Genomic DNA, 18749 nt, shown 5'->3' with positions numbered 1-18749 from the left:
TTTACCAACACTGCTGGGCCTCACATGGAAACTGAATACTCATTAACAGTGTTGTGCAGCTTACTTCATGAGAGACGTAGTAGAAGGTTTGAATTTACCCCAGCACGTTGGTGCAAATAAGGAACAACATGCCATCACCATATCATTCAGTGTTGCCAAATACTTGTTGTGAAACTTTCTTCTTCCACTAGGATTTTAACCCGCTACTTTTTTGTGCATTTAATTGCACAGTTTTTGTATGTTATGAATGTGCCATCTCATGTATGGAAGTGAAACATGGACAATAAACGATTAAGACAACAGAACAGAAGCCTTTGAAATGTGGTGCTGCAGAAGAATATTGAAGAATAGTTGGGTGGATCGCATAACTAATGAGGACACACTGTGTAGAATCAGGGAGAAAAGAAATTTGTGGCACAACCTGACTAGAGGAAGAGATCGATTGATAGGACACATTCTGAGATATCAAGGGATCACCAGTTTCGTATTGGAGGGAAGTGTGGAGGGTAGAAATCGTAGAGGGAGACCAAAAGATAAATACAGTAAGCAGATTCAGAAGGATGTAAGTTGCAGTAGTTAGTTGGAGATGAAGAGGCTTGCACAGGTTAGAGTAGCATGGAGAGCTGCACCCAACCAGTCTTCATACTGGGGAGTATAACTACTACTACATTTACATCTACAACAACAACAACAACAACAAGACCATGAATGTGCAAGTAACACATGCACTTTTTGATGATTATCCATTTCTATGGATGCCAATCAGCAGCTGTTATGTTCAGTTTCTATAATTCGGTAGTGTGTAATGCTGTGAGAAAAGGAACTTTCATGTTTTCCTCCATCCTTTGAAAATGCGTATACACAACAAATACTGCTTCGACCCAGATAACTGGGATCACATTGTGAACAAGAGGCCAAGCACAGATCTTGGTAGTGTTGTTCAGTTTACACCTGGAGGTGACAGTGACACAGTGATGTCAGCAATAACATTTGTTTATTGTGTTGAGTGGACAGAGTTATAAGTGTCTTCAGAGTGGCAGTTGGTGTCTGGGCGTAAGCACACAAGCTGTGAAGAATTGCTGCAATGCCTTGTCAGCGACAAGCCACATGCTGTGCTTGTGGCAGTGTAGGAAAAGGAGCAGTCACCAACCAAATGTTCCACAATACAGTGCGGCTCCTACCACAGCATTTTCGAAGACAGCCCGTTGTCTGCTCAGGTGGAGATAACTGACTGTGACCCAGGATGTCAGCTGTCATGGAGAATAGAACGCAATCATCCCCCATGGATCAACCATGACTGCAGCAGATCTGAATGAGCAGGTCAGAAGCCTGTGGGAATGCGACCTGCCTGGTCCGAATGGAGATGGCAGCTTGTAAATCATCTGCGATGACTCATAGCGGAGGAGGACTGGCCGTACACCAGTGTTCTTATGCACAGTGACCCAATAGACAGCAAAAGCATACCACAGCTGTGGTATACAACAGGTTAGTTGCTTCTCGGTGTTGAAGTCAGTAAGCAGGTAGCAGATAGGTCATCATTGATCAGCTTGTTGTGGTTTCACTGAAATTCAACAACTGTCATTCTCTCTGGTTCTAGTGTCAAAGACAGAATGACTGGACAACTGAACATATCTTTGAAATCTAAAAGCCTCATTATTTAAAGGTCCAAGCCTACGCCTATGGCACGATGGCTCTGTATGTGTGAGTACATTTGCCCTCATTTATTGATCTATTAGTTTTCCTTTCCTCTTTGTGGCAATTCAATAATAATTAAGTGTTGCCCAGCTTAGGTCTTTCCGATTATGTTTGACTTTGCAGTGGCTCCCTGGCATTGAAATTATGTATTGTCATTTCACAGTGTCTTGTTGTATAGCAGTGCGATGTTTGTGTTTCTGCCTTCTTCACTCTGAAGTTGTGTGGCAATGCTCCCCTCATACCCTGATGTTTGTTACATCGGTGGTATGCCTTGTTGACATTGTGATTGACACACCAGCCCAAAGTTACCCTTCTCTGTTCTGAACTTGCCTGGTTGAATCTTTTTAAAAGTTTTAAATATGCACAGTAAAATTATTCTACTGTACATCACTCCTCCTATTTCAAAAAATTCATCCCAAAATTTGCCTTTGTTTATCTGCAGCAGTGTCGTAGATCTACTTAGATAGTTGTACATCATGCCCATTACGCCAACTTTTTGCTTGTGAGAGCTGGCTCACGGGGACTTCCACTTTTTTCCTATTCTGTGCCATTATCCTTAAGTTTTGGTTTACTGAACGCTTTCTACAGTTATACACATTATCTCTCTCTCTCTCTCTCTCTCTCTCTCTCTCTCTCTCTCTCTCTCTCTCTCTCTTTTTAATACATGTTCCACTAATTTTAGACTAAGATAATTAGTCTACATTTTTCGGGTTATGTTAGTTAACCATTCAACAAATAATTGATGTGTTGATGTGTCTGGAGAGTGGGTACTACGATATCTGAGACAAAAGTGGAGTACGCAAATTGCTGTCAGAGGACATGGCAAGACTAGTGGTCGTAATGCTTAATGTCTCCACGTTTCTGCATCAATTCTTTTGATCTAGCTGAATATGTTGCAAAATTTGCCCTTTTTTTTCTTCAATACCACCACTTTATTTTTTTATCGGTTACTCCACTGTTTGCTCGATATCCTTAATTGTCCAAAAGAACAACATTAACACAGAATACAGTAGTTTTCAGGTTTTCTCTCTTTTAATTATCACTTCTTATTCCCTGTCTAAGGTGAATGAGTAAATGGCGACCCACATTTTTCTTTGTATTAGTTTTATTTCTACTGGGTATTACGTTATTTAATTGCTATTTAAATTGATTTTATTTATGGTAGTTTGAAATGTAGTATTTTGTATTCATTATTTATTGTTATTTATTTATCAACTTTCTAATTGTTCAAAATAAGGACAAAAGCTTTTACTCCTCCTTTGATTGCTGTTCTCTGACTTGTTTACAGCTCTCAGATTTGTCCTGCAGCTTGTTATTTGTTACTCCAGATCTTGGGATTATGACTGTTACATTCCATTGCTGTTCTGCTCTTGTATCTTCCCTGAGTTGTGTGTGAATTATCTATCTTTGATCTCTACACTACTGTCAACTTTCTTGGAGAATGGCTATTCCAGCAAGGATATAGATTGAGCACTTCGTTCTAGGCAGAGAATCAGGAGCAACGATGAATAACAGTCGCCAAATGGCAAGGTTTTTCTTCTGTTCATTAATAAGGCCACAGATCGTATTGGGAAAGTGTTAAGCAAGTATGGGGTGGAAACTATTTACAGACCCACCAGAAAATAAAAGAATATTTAAGATCGGCAAAAGATGCATGACACCCTTTGGCTACATTGGAGGTATATAAAATTCCTTGTAGTTGTGGACAAGTTTATATCGGCACCACAAAGAGAAGTGTGAACACCCGTCTTGTTGAACTTAAGAGGAATTGCTGACTGCGGAACATGGATAAATCAGCCGTAGCAGAACATATTTACCAGGAAGTAATCATGAAATAAAATTCAGCGAGATGAGCATCATATCTAAAACCTCGCATTATTAGGGACGCAGAAGAAAACCAGAATACCAAGAAATAAAAGCAGTCTTGTGGCATACAGAAGGAATTAAAAGTGCTCTTAACCTATCTCCAACAGACATTCTGCAAAACTCCGATCTTGCAATTCTAACAGAAACCTTCCAGATAGACAACTGGCAACATAAAGATTTCTACAATTAACACCTAATGGCAAAGAAGGGAGAAAGAGGACGACACATGGGAGGAATATCTATACTGCTGAAACCCTGGATGATGCCCACAAAAACAAATCATAAAACAAGAAAATAGTATGCTAGTAGAAGCAGCAGACATAAATACAATGGCAGCCTATTTTAAACCACATGCAAATGCTGTAGGAATAATTGACGAAATAGTCACACTCATCAGACAATACGACAGCGATCTCAACTGCAGAATAGATACGGAGAACTATAAAACAAGACTAGTCATTGAAACCCTAGAAGAAGATGGTTTCACCCTACACAACAATAGACAGATACCTACATATATATATGCCACAATGGGAAAAGCACCATTGATATTGCATTAACAAGAGGTGAAATAAAAGGAAGTATTCAACCAACATGGCATGACTCCATCACTCCTGTATGAAAGCACATTCCAATGAAGAACAAAATAAATAATGTCACATCACTGCCAGCAAGAAAGACCCACCAAATCACACACAGAAAAATAGATAAAGAAAAATTAACAAACCAGCAAGAACAAATAACACAAATAGAAACTTAAATAGAGGAAGGAGACCTTGAAAAAGCAACAGACAAAATAGAGGACCTCCTAAAAAATTCAGTGATACAAACAAACCCAAAAACAGGGACGACAAAAAGATGGTTCAATGCTGAATACTACAGCAAAAGGAACACTGTTCTAAGAACGCTCCACAGATTAAGAAACCAGCACGATGAGGAAACATACAAACTGTACGCAGAAGAGAGGAGTATCTACAAAAAACTAATAGAAGAGAAGAAAAAAGAATACCTAGAAAGAGAGGCAAAAAGAGAAGCGGATGAAGTAGAGAAAGACCCATACATAGCAGCAAGACCAAGAAAACTGGCTCATACACCAAATACAGACATGAAGAAATGGGAAGACCACTTCAATAAGATACTGAACAAACGAGGAATCAAAACACCCCCAAAGAAAGAGAAACAGCATCAAACTAAGGAAAAAAACAATGTAGGAGAACCTCTAAAAGAAGAAGAAGTAAAAGAAGTAATAAAAGCACTGAAGAACAAGAAGGCAGCAGGACCCAATAATCTATATAATGAACATATAAAAGATGCAAAAGAGGCCCTCCAACACATATGGATCAAACTATTCAACAAATGCTTGGAACTTAGAGGAATTCCGACCCATTGGAGACACTCGACAATAAAAGTTCTCTACAAAGATAGAGGAGACCCAACGGACCCACACAAGTACCTGGCCTATAGGTTGGAGGTTATATGGGACCACATGACAGAAAAAAATCTAGAAGCACTAGAAAAGGTAAAATCAACTTACCTAAAAAGAGCACAAGGTCTCACAAAGACAACAAGATCTAGACTAGTGTACCTGCTAGTGAGAGAGACAATCGTAATTGAAGACATCAAACTTCAATATATGATGCCACACACCAGGGCTTCCAGAAATCAACTGAAGATCATGGAGGACAAACGAGAAAAAGTATAGCTGGAGTTCTATGGCACCGAAGCAATGACGAACTGCTCATGGACAACACCAAACTTCGAACTGTGACATGTTGTAACTAGATTTTCTATTCACAGCTTTCATCATCTAATTTGCAAAAACAAAACTTATCAAGGACCAATCACAACATGTGTATGTGAACTGTTTAAAGAAGCCTGTGAACGATATCCCATAGAACTGTGCAGTAAAAGAGTGAAATCGATAAATGAATATGCAAAAATTTAAAATGTTAAGCAAAGTAACTGTATATGGCTATTTGGCTGCAATTTTATTAAATAAATTATGGGCACGTGTATAGAGAGACTATTGAGATTGAGAAACACTGTAATTTTAACAGGAAAGACGAAGGTGTTAAACTGAATAAAATTTGGATGTCAGCGTTGCACCGGAAGTGTGACAATCGATTACTTTCAATCGAAATTGTTGACATTACCAGAGACAGTCTCATAGCCGACGCCACGTGTTGGACATGGCGCCCTCTGTACTGCCTGTATAATCAGCGCTTCTCTGAGTTCTCTTTGCAGTTCACCGCTTTACCTCAGAGGATGTCTCCTGCTGTCGGAGACGAAACGTCAGGGGGGAGTTTTATACATCGAACATGGCCTATCAGCCCGGAAGTTTTACGTGAAAACAATACTGGCCGTGAAAGCATACACTGTAATATCTTTGATCTGTTATGTTATTATTAATCCTCCTTTTTCTCTGTGGAGAGAATCTTCTCTTTCTTTATATTGAGCCCATTTAATGGCCGTGTATCTGTTGCAAATCCTTCCTGCTTGTTTTACCTTCTTTTAGTACTCTTATTTTTTGAATTATACCTGTTCTTTTATCCCTTCCACCTAACGTGATTTAGTTTTTGATACTTTTTTTCTAAATTAATTTCATGGTTTTTCAGTCTTTTCAACTCAGTACACCCAACTTATTCCTGTCTTATGTCTTATTATTAATAATTTAGTCTTATATTATCATGAGTAGTACTGCTGATTTTTTTCTGCTGTGATTACACAGAGTTTTGGCTGCGGTGGAATACTTTTATCATCTGTTCCTACATTGTTTCATTTCGTAGATAGCAGGCTGCTCATGAAATTATTCTGAATGTTGTTTTCCTATTTTTAACTTTTATTATAATCTCATATGAATATTTTGTTCATATACAATATATTCTGTGCAGTATTAAGTGAATGATTGTCATATTCTTCATTTGTTATATTGCAGAGGGAAAGGCACTAGTTCATTCATTACAAATACAGTATATCCATCAGTTAATACAGTCAAGACTTGTGGATAATCCACAACCATTGCATGAAGTGTACAATTGTTTGCATCATTTCTGCCAAAGCCTTCAATTGGAGGTACGTATTCCGTGCTTGAAACATATTGGATATTTTTTGATTATCACTGAATAATGTTTCTCTAAACAAATGCCTTTCATTTGAATATTAAACAACAATTTTTCAGGTTTCACTCTGCATTTGCAATTTTATATTGTTCTCCCCTTTCCCTTGTAATATAGACATTATATTAGCACTTTTTTCAGCAAAATACGAAACTGACATGTTTTAAGTGGTACTGTGCTAACTCCCATAGCTATACATGTACAGCTAAGTATAGTAACAGGTTTCATGATTGTAGCTATTCATTTGTTTGTGAATAATAGCAGGAAGTTTATGTACTTCCAAGGTATATGCTTTAGCTTTATTTGGTGACAAAAAAATTTGGCCTTTTCTCTTATTTACATTTGCTAGCATTGTGCATATTTTTGTATAAATATAGAATTGGTATACTAATCATCTTAACCAGTGTGATAATATTTTCTCATTATATCATGTTCTAGGTGCTGTATTCTCAGACCCTGAGATTGTGCCGTGATCGTTTAGATGATCATATTCATGTTGATGAGTACACACCTGGAAAGTGCTTATCCATTTCCTATTGGAGGTATGTTATAAACTTCTGCTTTGACTGGAAATAATTGTCATTTTATGGCAAAGTGAAAAGTATAATGGTAACTCATTATATATTTTACTGCAATGTTTATGGACATGTGTTACTATGGAACATTGTTTTCCACTGTAGAAGAACAAAAAGGTTTTATTAATTTTTTTGTGAGAAAAGGAAGTTAAACAGACAAAAATCTGTTGCAGAATGAAAGCTTAATATGAAGACACCTGATCATGTAAATGAAGAGAATATGAATGTATTGAAACTTCCGTTAACAAAAGACAGTGTTGATGCAAGCGGTAGAATGTAAGACCAGTATGCATACAAACTGAGATAGTGAAACAGGAGATCGATCAGCAGAGCTGTATTGAAAGGTGCATCATTGTTGATGACATTACTACAAAGTTGAACTGAAGTCCCTGACCTGCAAACAGTATCTATTTTGATCTCAATTATATCAGCTTGTTTAACCTATGGGTACTAATATGATTGCTCAATTATGTCAAGCAGACAAGATTTCAGTCAAATTTAGACCATTACATTCAATATGCATTTCTTAATTGAATTGTGCTGGGAGATGAGTTGTAGAGAACAACATTTACTCATCAGGAAGTGAGCCACATCTCAGTGGAGCGGATGCACACATTGTATCCAATCAAGAAATAAATGAGAGTACTGGCATCTACTAGAAATGTCATGCTAGCGATTGTTTAGGGTGTAAGGGATCCTATTGTAGCATGTCCAGGATAAGGGGCAAATTGTGATAATTTGTTGCTACAGTAATCTGCTACTAATAATTAAAGTTTTCTGAATGATAAAAACGTGGGAATTTATTTCACAGGTAGTACTCCATGACAACACGTGCCTTCATATGGCTGTGCATACCAAAGATATATTAGGAAACTAACATTTGAGATGTTGAAATGTCCTCTATAGAGCCTGGGCTTGGTGCCATCAGCTATTCTCTTGTTCAGATTTTAAAAGATTGGAATCATGCTTTGTCGTCATCATTATTATTCTTATGTGTATGAGCATATTCAAATTTGATGACAGTTTCACTGTACATGTTATACGAGAGTTGGAACTTAAATAGTGGCAACTATTTATTCACAACCGATAAAAAAGAGTTATCTCTTTGCTGCACCTGTTCCTGTCTGTCAAAGTAGTCACCAGTGTTTTGTAGAACCTGTTGCCAGTGATGTGGAAGGTGTAGTATACCGTTAGCAGAGCCTGTTCTGTTGATGGTGCGAATGGAGCAGTCTACTGCCTGTTGAATCTCTGGAACAGTTCTGAAACGAATACCACGAAGTGGTTCCTTCATCTTTGGAATCAAATCAAAGTCACAAGGACTTAGGTCCAGGGAGGATGGTGGATGGTACAATACTTCCCAGTCCCGTAGACCGAACAGAGCAGCCTCTGCTTGCACTGTGTGCGCCCATGCATTGTCATGCAAAATGATGGGTGGGTTGTGCAGAAAGTGTCGCCGCTTCTTTCGCAAAGCTGGTTGCAGGTGATGCTCCAAAAATGAACAGTAATACTGTGCAACGACAGTCTGCCTTGGAGGAATGTAATGCGTTAGGATAATACCATCACAGTCGTACGTGAGAATCACCATAACTTTAGACCGCTTCATTTGCGCCATCAACAGAACAGGCTCTGCTAATGGTATACTACGCCTTCCACATCGCTGGCAACGGGTTCTACACAATGCTGGTGACTACTTTGAAGGACAGTAACAGGTGCAAAGATATATCTCTTTTGTATCGGTTGTGAATAAATAGTTGCCACTATTTAAGTTCCAACCCTCTTATAATGAGTACTGACCATATTGAGGAATAAAATAACAAATTGTTTAATTAGTATTGTTGTTATAAAAAAAACTGCGAAGTTCCGGAGGTAATGAAAGTGTGAATTCAGCTCCAGAATTTATTAGAGCTTAGTAATTTATCTTGCAAACAAATTGAATTCCACTTAATACGAGGGCGGTTCAGAAAGTAACCTCCGATTGGTCACAGTGCGGGTTGTGGGGGGAGTAGCGACGCCATCTGTGCGTTCACGCACTCAACAGGTCAGTCGGCATCAAGCCGTGGTCGAGTGAACGTCGTACCTGCGCTAGTTTAGTTTTTGTGGCAGTTTGAAATGTGTGCTGCAATAGAAAACCCCGCCAAATGTGAAGTGCGTGCTGTCATAAGGTTTTTTACAGCCAAAGGATATTCTGCAGCAGCTATTCATCGTGAGCTTTGTGTACGGACCAAGAGTTATGAGTGAAGGAGTTGTCCGTGAATGGGTACGTTTATTTAAAAGTGGACGAGAAAACGTTCATGATGAAGAGAGGAGTGGTAGACCATCATTGGTGACTGACGAACTCGTTCAGACAGTTGATGCAAAAGTTCGTGAAAATTGACGTTTCTCAATGTTGGAGTTGTCTACTGGTTTTCCACAGATTTCTAAGACTCTCTTGTACGAGATAGTGACAGCAAGATTGGGTTACCGTAAGTTCTGTGCACGATGGGTGCCCAAAATTCTTACCGACCACCACAAAACTCAAAGAATGGCCTCTGCATTAGACTCTCTGTCACGTTATGAGGACGAAGGAGAACCATTGTTAAACAGAATCGTGACCGGTGACGAAACCTGGATTAAGTATGTGAACCCTGAGACAAAAGAACAATCAAAGATGTGGGCACATTCAAATTCGCCTACCAAACCAAGAAAAGCCTCGCAAGATTTTTCTGCCAGAAAACTGATGGCAACGGTGTTTTGGGATGCCAAAGGGGTGTTGTTGGTTGAATTCATGGAACGTGGTACGACCATTAATCAAGACGTGTACTGTGAAACAATAAAAAAGCTACGACGGGCTATACAGAACACACGCCGTGGTATGCTGAATTCCGGTATCGTTTTTTTGCACGATAACGCCCGTCCTCACTCTGCTCGCAGAACAACGGCCCTTCTTGAGTCCTTCAAGTGGGACGTTATCAACCATCCACCTTACAGCCCAGACCTGGCGCCAAGTGATTATCACCTCTTCATGCATTTGATGACGACGAAGAGCTCAAAGATGCGGTCACAGGCTGGCTCCAGGCACAAGCGGGTGATTTTTATGCAGAAGGAATTTCAAAGCTTGTGAAGAGATACGATAAGTGCCTCAATCGCTATGGAGACTATGTAGAAAAATAGTGCAAAGATGTAGTTGTAAGATGTATATATTAAAATATTTTTATTTAACTTGGTGTATTTTTTTAAATCAACCGGAGGTTACTTTCTGAACGGCCCTCGTACATACACTGTCAATAAGAAGTGTGTTATGTGGAGTGAACATGGACACCAATTAGCAATCACTTTTTTGCTGACAGAATTTATGTTCTTTTACTCAAAAGTTTCTGTAGCAAGAGCCAATTGCACCTTGCAATAACATTTATAAGAGATCTTCTTTTCTGTGTGATTTGTGACATTTGTACTGATTTTTCTAACTTACAGGGAAGAAAGGAAAAATTAATACATTGGATTTTTTCTTTATTAGTGCTGCTATTGGTACCACCCCGTCATTGTATAAATGCCTGTATTTATGTGATTGAGTCACGGCTTAGTAGATTTAGATTCAATCATAATTGGTATCATACTATAAGGCACAAACAACAGCAGGACCACAATGAAGAAAAGTTTATTTTTATTCCATATACAAGCAAATAACATTCGAAAGCATAGACAAAAACACAGTAACAACCATGTACTGATAAAGCAGTTGCTGACAATAAGTATTAACATAATATGAGAAAGGCTGATGCTGGGTGCCGTGCTGTGTGCACGAGTCATGTGGCCCACCGCAGCTGTCCCCTAGTGCCCGACTCGTGTAGATGTTGTTGGTGGAATATTAAAAGTGTAGTATGTTGGCGGCCTGGTGCTGCAGTATGTATCCAAGTATTACGTGCAGGGTTGTAGCAACTCTCTCTCCCCTTGGGAAAATGTACTCTACCGATGCGGGCATCAGGGCAAAGTAAGGGCAGGGGCTCCACTGCCATGTACCGTAAAAGAGGAGCGGTGACCAGGGTGCTGGCAACATCTCAATGTCCAGTCTCTCAATGTGGTGGAACTGCACTGATGGTGAAGGCAACGGCTGCTCGGTAAGGGGTGCGAGAGTCGGAGCACCCGAAGGCATTGGCCCAGCTGATGATGGAATCACTGGTTGTAGCAAAGCATCATGGGAAAGCCCGGCTGCAGGCAGCTGAGGCTGAACCCCTCAGGTGGCAACATCCACAAGGAAGGCGGGTCCCTCCCACAGTGGAGACACTCCGTGAGATCAGGACAGTTGCTGAAGGAGTAGAAGAGTTGGCAGACCTGCAGCCCTTGTCATGTCATAAGGATGCAGCTGGACGTGGTGATGCACCACCAGCCCATCACTGATGTACACTATGCAGAGGGGGTACCTTGGCATCTATGGACCGTGACGTGAATCCACTTAGGTTAGCAACTGAAACCCCGAGCCCAGACGGCTGAACCAGAAGCACATCTCAACAAGGGCCACGCCGACGAGCATTGGTGGGGTGACATGAGCAGATGTAGGGACTTGCTACCAGTTCCCCACTGCCAAGAACTTGTAGGAACTCATGAAGTGTGCCAGGCATCATCCGTGGAGGAGTCCACGACATACTTCTTCATTTGAACCTTGAATGTGCGTACAAGACATTCCGCTTTGCCGTTAGATTTGGGTGGGGGCTGGAGGCAAAGAAGAGCACTCACATGGAGACTGCCTTGATGGGCACAAGAACTGTGGAACTCCTGAGACACAAACTGTGGGCCATTAACCATCACAAGTGTGTAAGGCAATCCTTCAATATAAAAAATTATCGAGAAGTGTGAATCATAGTCACAGCTGATGTTAGAGGCCAGAGGATAACGTATGGAAATATAGTGAAAACACGGACAACTAACAACCAGGAAGAATTTAGGAAACGTCCTGCGAAATCAACGTGGATGCATTTCCACAAACACTATGGTGCGGTTCACAGAGAGAGCGTCAACTGCGGCATCCTGTAGGTAGCACACAGAACAGCCCGCAACAAGATGTATAATGTCACTGTCAATGCCAGGCCAACACATGTACCCACAGGCCAGTAACTTGAATGCAAGACCCTGTAATCTTACCTTCCTCACACATCATTATTAAATTTCTTAGTGTCTTCATTAGTTTCAAAAGCTTCAAGAGGCATAAGATATACAAAAGAAAAACTTTTTATTCATCTTCATTTTCTCTTGTTGTTGGCTTCAATTCTTGCGTCTAGGGGTACATTCTTGCAGCTGAAATTTTGATTTAATGTTGCGGGTTCCTGATGACTAAATAACTGATGAAGATTTGCCTGTATATTTCTTGAATTTTATTCTTTGTCGCATTTTTCAATATCACACCGGTTTTACAATTTTCACTTAATATTCCAAATTACATTGTCAGTGTCAATCTTTTAAATACCTCTGTCTCCATCAGAGGCCTGCCCAATACTACTTACATTCTGTGGTACTCACAATATTCCAAAGAGTTTACAAAGCAAAAGAGTTTACATACTTTCTTGACAATAGCGGAATCATCACCAAGTTATATCATTATTTTATCAGTGAATCCAGAAATAAATTGTAATAATTAGCTTTAGATTGTGCAATTAATAATATGAATTTTAAGTATGCCAGATATTTCCAAAAGAAAAATAATTGTAGCTGTATCAATTGTAACAACCTAATCTCTTTTTATACATTTTAGTCTGAAATATAATCCATCATATACAAAATAACGTGAAATTCTTTCAATGAAACAGCTGAGAATGGTCACCTGTACAAGAATCGACAGACACACCTGATACCATGTATACTGTCGATTCTTGTATAGGTGACCATTCTCGGCTGTTTCACTGAAAGAATTTTTCGTATGATTTTGTATATGGTGGACTATATTTCAGACTAAAATGTCATCGCTAAGAGAATACCACCATCAAATACTGTAAAGTAGTGAAGGAAGGCAAAATAATTACTCAAAGGATTAGAAGCCCAGGCCTCCAGCCTGTCTGGCCTAACATGTTGAATGAAGTGAACAACTTGATGCAAAATCGGGTCGGCAGTGACAGCAGCTGCAATCCAGGAGCACGCCGTAAACTGCACATTGCGCCTCAACATCTGAGTGTAAACAAAGGGCTTTATCCTGATCAAAAGTGCGATCCAGCTCTTTGGAAGCCGGGACAGCGCATTGGCATTGGCATTGGCATTGGCATTGGCATGTGGTGTGATGTGGGCCAAAAGTGTATTTCACAGTTGTAGTGAGACAGAAACAAGGCCTAATGCTGGAGGTGATTTGATGTGTTTTTGGGCAACAAAGCAGAAGGATTAAACAACGGAACCAAGGGCATGTGGTCAGTAATGAGATGGAACATAGACCTATACAAGAACACATGAGATATGGTGTGGACATAGGTGATAGCAAGCGCTTCCTTTTCAACTTGGGCGTAGCACTGCTGAATGGAGTTTAGCATTTTTGACACACAAGCTATGGGATGTTTGGAACCGTCCACATATCGAAGACCGAGAATGGCCCTTGAGTCCATTCTGAGAGGCGTCCGTAGCTAAAACCAGGTGGTGACCAGGATGGAAAGTAGCCAAACAGATTACAGTGTAATAATATAATAGAGGGAAACATTCCACGTGGGGAAAAATATATCTAAAAACAAAGATGATGTGACTTACCAGACTACTGCCTGATGAGGCAACAGTTTGTTGCGAAAGCTTGAATTTTGTGTGTATGTTTGTGTTTGTTTGTGTGTCTATCGACCTGCCAGCGCTTTCGTTTGGTAAGTCACATCATCTTTATTTTTAGATATAGATTACAGTGTAATTTAGACAAAAAGCATAAACACGTGCTTACGGGCTGGCGTCCCCTGAAAGGGAACATTCTTTTGGAGCAGCTCATGGAGGGGGTGGGCCAATGTTACTGCACTCACAAATTTATAAATTTGTGATAGCGGTTTTACCTAAAAATGCTTGAAATACTTCGACATTTGTATGATGAGGCAGAGGTGCAACTGCAGTGCCATGATGACATAAAGGCATAACACCATACCAAGAAACCTCAAAAACCAAACACACAATGGATAGCTGAAAAACATGTGACTTAGCCAAGTTGTATTCCAACCCTACTGTATGTAAGACCATGAACAAGGTGTGCAAGTTATGTAAATGCTCATCTGTGGATGCACCCATCGTGATGATGTCATGGAGATAGTTGATGCACCCCGGAACAGACAGTGTTAGTTCAAAAAAAAAAAAGGCTGAAAAATCACAGGGACACCAACTACACTGAATGGGAGGCGAGGATTTTGGTACAACTCGAAGAACTTGTTAATCACAAGGAGCCGTTTAAAATCCTCATCCAATCATACCTGTAAATAGGCTTCAGGTGAATCAATTTTGCCGAAAAACTGGCCCCCTGTGAGTTTAACCAGTAACTCATTCTATGTGGGCCACAAAATTAGTGGCACAACCTAACCTGCCCGAGAAAAGAGCTAAGAACTCAGAACACAGAGAATCTAACTGCTGGTAAGGGACCTGGTCGGAAACGAGGCGTTTGCTATCTGAAAATGGAAAAAACAAAGGCATTCAGCATCATCTACTGTTGTAATTCAACAAACGCCAAATAACCTGAGACAATTTCCCAAATCCTCTTAAATTTGGAGGTCAGTGAAGTAACAGCCGCATCCTTGTCCACTTGTATTCTGAGCACTTTGTCCATCACTCACACTTCGACAAAACAGTTTGTTACGTACGCACTGGAGACACACAATTAACGTCCATGTCTACAGGAGGGGGCTAGGAACGGCTCACTGAACACTATATGTCCTTTTTCCCACAGTTATTACAGGTTACCCAGTGCTAAGGGCATGTGGCCTTGTCATGTTGCGCGAAATAGTAAGGGCAAGATGGGAGCATGGAGCACTGCTATTGCTGTGTTGGTTGTTTAGCACATTGCTGTCCTGTGCAGTATGGGGGCTATGCTTGTACAGCTGCCACATTGTTCTCCCTCTGATAACAGGAACAACCACCAGGAATAGGAGCCACCAAGGTGTTGTCACAAAGAGCCTCAATATGGTCACCAGTAGTGCAAGATACCTCGATAGATTGAGCAATATTTAATGCTTAAGCCAAAGATGGATTCTCACACTGTCGTCCACACTGATGCTCTTTCTTGTCAGAAACCAACTGAATGATGCTGTCACAGATGATAGAAGCAGCATAGGAATCATGGTGAACATCAGTAAGAAACTGACATTTGTGACTAAGGCTGTGGAGTTCGGTTGCCCAAGCTTGGTAGGACTGGTGACCCTCTCTACTGCACTGCAATGTCATGCATGTGTTTATGGTGATGGTGATAATTCAACAACAGCTTACTCATTTCGTTGAACAAAAGTAATGCAGATTGCTGGAGCAGGGCTAACGGCCACAACAAATGGTAGATCCAAGGAGAAATCGGAGAAACGAAGGAGGTCTTATGCTTGTTTGCATCAGTGACACCAACAGAAAGGGAATGTTGCCAAAGCCACTTCTCATAAGCCTCCCAGTCTTTAGCTGCATCATTGTAAGGGGGAAAGCATGGTGGGTACGTTGATGGTGTGGAAGCCTGCAAGGTCAATGTGGCGAAGTTCATGATAGTAACTGTAAGAACCTACTACTGCTCAAGCAGAGATTGGAGCACTGCCTCCATGAACAAAAGAACTGAAGAAACAGTGAGATAGACTGAGCATGTGGAAGTGAACACCACACTCATAGCCAATTGTATCATACTGTAAGATGTAAACAACAGCACGGCGACAATGAATGGAAGTTTAATCTTCTTTGTCAAACAACTGGACAACAGCTGAGAACATAGGCACAAACATAGAAACACTCCAGGCACTGATACAGGCAATTGCTGACAATAAGTATGTACACAAGAAAATGAGTGCCTGCTGCACTGGATTTATAAAGAGTGGGGATTTGGTAGGTGGTGCGACAGATTCAGTGCCATGTGCACAAGTTGTGTGTCCCACTGTATGTGGCCTCTAGGGGCTGGCATGTACAGATGCTGTTAGCGAAATATTTGAAGCATAGCATGCCAGTAGCCTGAAGTTCCAGTGTGTATCCAAGTATTACATACGGGGTTATAACAATGGCCATCTACAGTCGCATAATAATGATAGAGTCCTTCTGACTAGGCTTAAATCTTTGCAAATACAGTTTTTAAATATATTTTCTCAAGTATTTTAGATATGTTGTTAGCAAATGGTAATGACACTCTTACCTCACCCATGGGGAATATGAGAAGCGGTCCTTTGTAATCTGCGATGTAGCACTTTATATTTATTTTTGGTACATGCTACAGTGTAAATCTCAATTCTGAGTTGCATTTTACATGACTATCTTCAGCACTTGTCACATACTCGGGAACTTTATTAATTGCTGTTCTGAAAAATGCAGTCATTTTCCTATGAGTTTGCAGCAGTCAATCTACATCAAATAGGGTAAAATGTCATAATATTCAAGAAAATTAAGAAACACCTAATCTAGAGTACACAATGGAATGTCACAAAACTCAGAGGCTTTTGCATATTCAACTTTTTCGTATGCAGTGCAGCTTTTACAATATTATGTACCTATTCATGTAGAGTCCTACTATCTCATTAATTTCACAAATTTAATGCAGTGCTTTTCTGTCGTGATGATGCTTGGTCATTAGTCTCTTCAAAAGATATCTCAGTTGGGTGTCTGTAATATAACAGACTCATGCTGCTCATAGGGCAAGGTTTAAATTCAAATACGTGGTAATAATTGGTATTAAGTGTCAAGGTAAAGTACCTATGAAGATCCCTGTATTTGGTTTGTATTTTGAACACAATCTTCTAAAAATGTTTTATCCTCTCATGGAACTCATCTTTATCCATTTTCATTAAATGTGTGACACTGGTCATTTAGCTGCTGACAAACATTTATGCTTTCCATCTATTTGAAAGTTTAAACAGAACCTTTACAGGAAGCATGTTCACCAATAATCATGCTGTGTAACAACTTTCCCAACTATATCATAGGAATTTATCAGTCTGACCTTGTAATACTTAAAGAAAGTATGAATTCCAGCAATGAGCCAAACAATTGTGACCACTGCCCACTGCAAAATTGAACGCCACCTAACGGCATTGCAGGCACATCGTGTGGTAAGAAAAATACAGGAGTGGGTTTAGTGCAACAGAAGGAGTATTACCTGTATCTACCAACTGGGAGGTTATTCTGAGCTATGTAGAGGGTACACCTCCAGCATTGTTGCTACAAAGGAAACCTCAGAAAATCTTGGTCAGAGCTGTGGATATTAACACCTTCGTTTCACTGTGCTGTGCACAACATTCGTCATCTTAAGGACGTTGGTTGAAATGGACAGTCAGTCACGACGACATAAAAGTAGATTTGTGACCTTTCTGTCCATGTTTGGGCCGTGTACCTTGTGTATTCTATTGTTGGCTAAACCATAATGTACTCATTTTGGTGAACTTTAAACAACCACCACCCCATATGTGGTTCTTCACATCTCCTCTTCACCACTCCAACTGGCAGGAGACAGTGAGTGATTGTGGAAGTGGAAGGCTGTGCCCAATGATCTGACTGCATTTGCTGACCCTCACATATGCTCCCTCTTGACCATTGTTACTGAAAGGGGCAATTGCTTGCCTGGAACCATCATACCAGAGTCCTCTGCAATGTCTGTTGTTTGGCTAGCTTTTGAACAATTGCTTCCATTATTTGATGTCTCTTATATTATATTTCTTCCAGTAATACAAGTTTTCCATAACATGATTGAGAGAATCAATTTTTATTCCTCTGATTAGCTAAACAATTTAGCCTACTTATCTATATTTAACCAATTGCTTCTAGTGCCAAGATAAATGCTTGGGCACTGGTTTCCTGGTCCTAAAAATGTATCACCATATATGATGCAATAAAATAAATTGTTCCCCTGTAGCCTTTATAACGTTGTGTATTTCAGTGGAAGATTTTACTTTTTAATATTTCAGATTACTTCTGTTTACATATCTGTGAGGCTATATTTTTCTCCTAAGGTTATTAGTTATTCTCTGAATAGTGATTCCTTAGAGATAATATTTGGCTGTGCTGTGTATGATTCAAGATGCACTGACTTGTGAAGTTTAAGCAGTGGTCACACCATCCACTGAAACTATTTTAGGATTTAGTTAAATATGAAGCTTTTTGTTGGTAAAACATGTAATTTAAAATTCTGAACATGTCAAAATATAATTCCTTTTAATACTAAAGAATGGTCTAAAAGTATCAAAATATACAGTTTTTATAAACATGACGCATCCATTTTTCCTTCCTTATTATTATTTATACCACTTTTAAAACTAACTAACTTTTTCTTTCGCAATCATTGTTACATTTATCTTTATAATGATTACCTGTTTTGTTCAAATTCCGAGCAACTTAACGTTTATTGTAATTGCAGAGC

General features: G+C 39.8%; 1 protein-coding gene across 1 annotated transcript in view; it reads left to right on the top strand.

Moving 5' to 3' along the window:
• The window catches only part of LOC124776432 (mediator of RNA polymerase II transcription subunit 14), a 180921-nt gene that overhangs the window by 43331 nt on the left and 118841 nt on the right, over positions 1 to 18749 (top strand). Inside the window, 2 exon segments of the mRNA XM_047251426.1 lie at positions 6497 to 6633; positions 7116 to 7219. Coding sequence (XP_047107382.1) covers positions 6497 to 6633; positions 7116 to 7219 — 241 coding nt within the window.

This window comes from Schistocerca piceifrons, chromosome 2 (assembly GCF_021461385.2).
Source record: "Schistocerca piceifrons isolate TAMUIC-IGC-003096 chromosome 2, iqSchPice1.1, whole genome shotgun sequence".
Classification (NCBI taxonomy): Eukaryota; Metazoa; Arthropoda; class Insecta; order Orthoptera; family Acrididae; genus Schistocerca; species Schistocerca piceifrons.
Note: the sequence above shows the minus strand (reverse complement) of the source record. Positions and strands in the feature narration are given on the sequence as shown.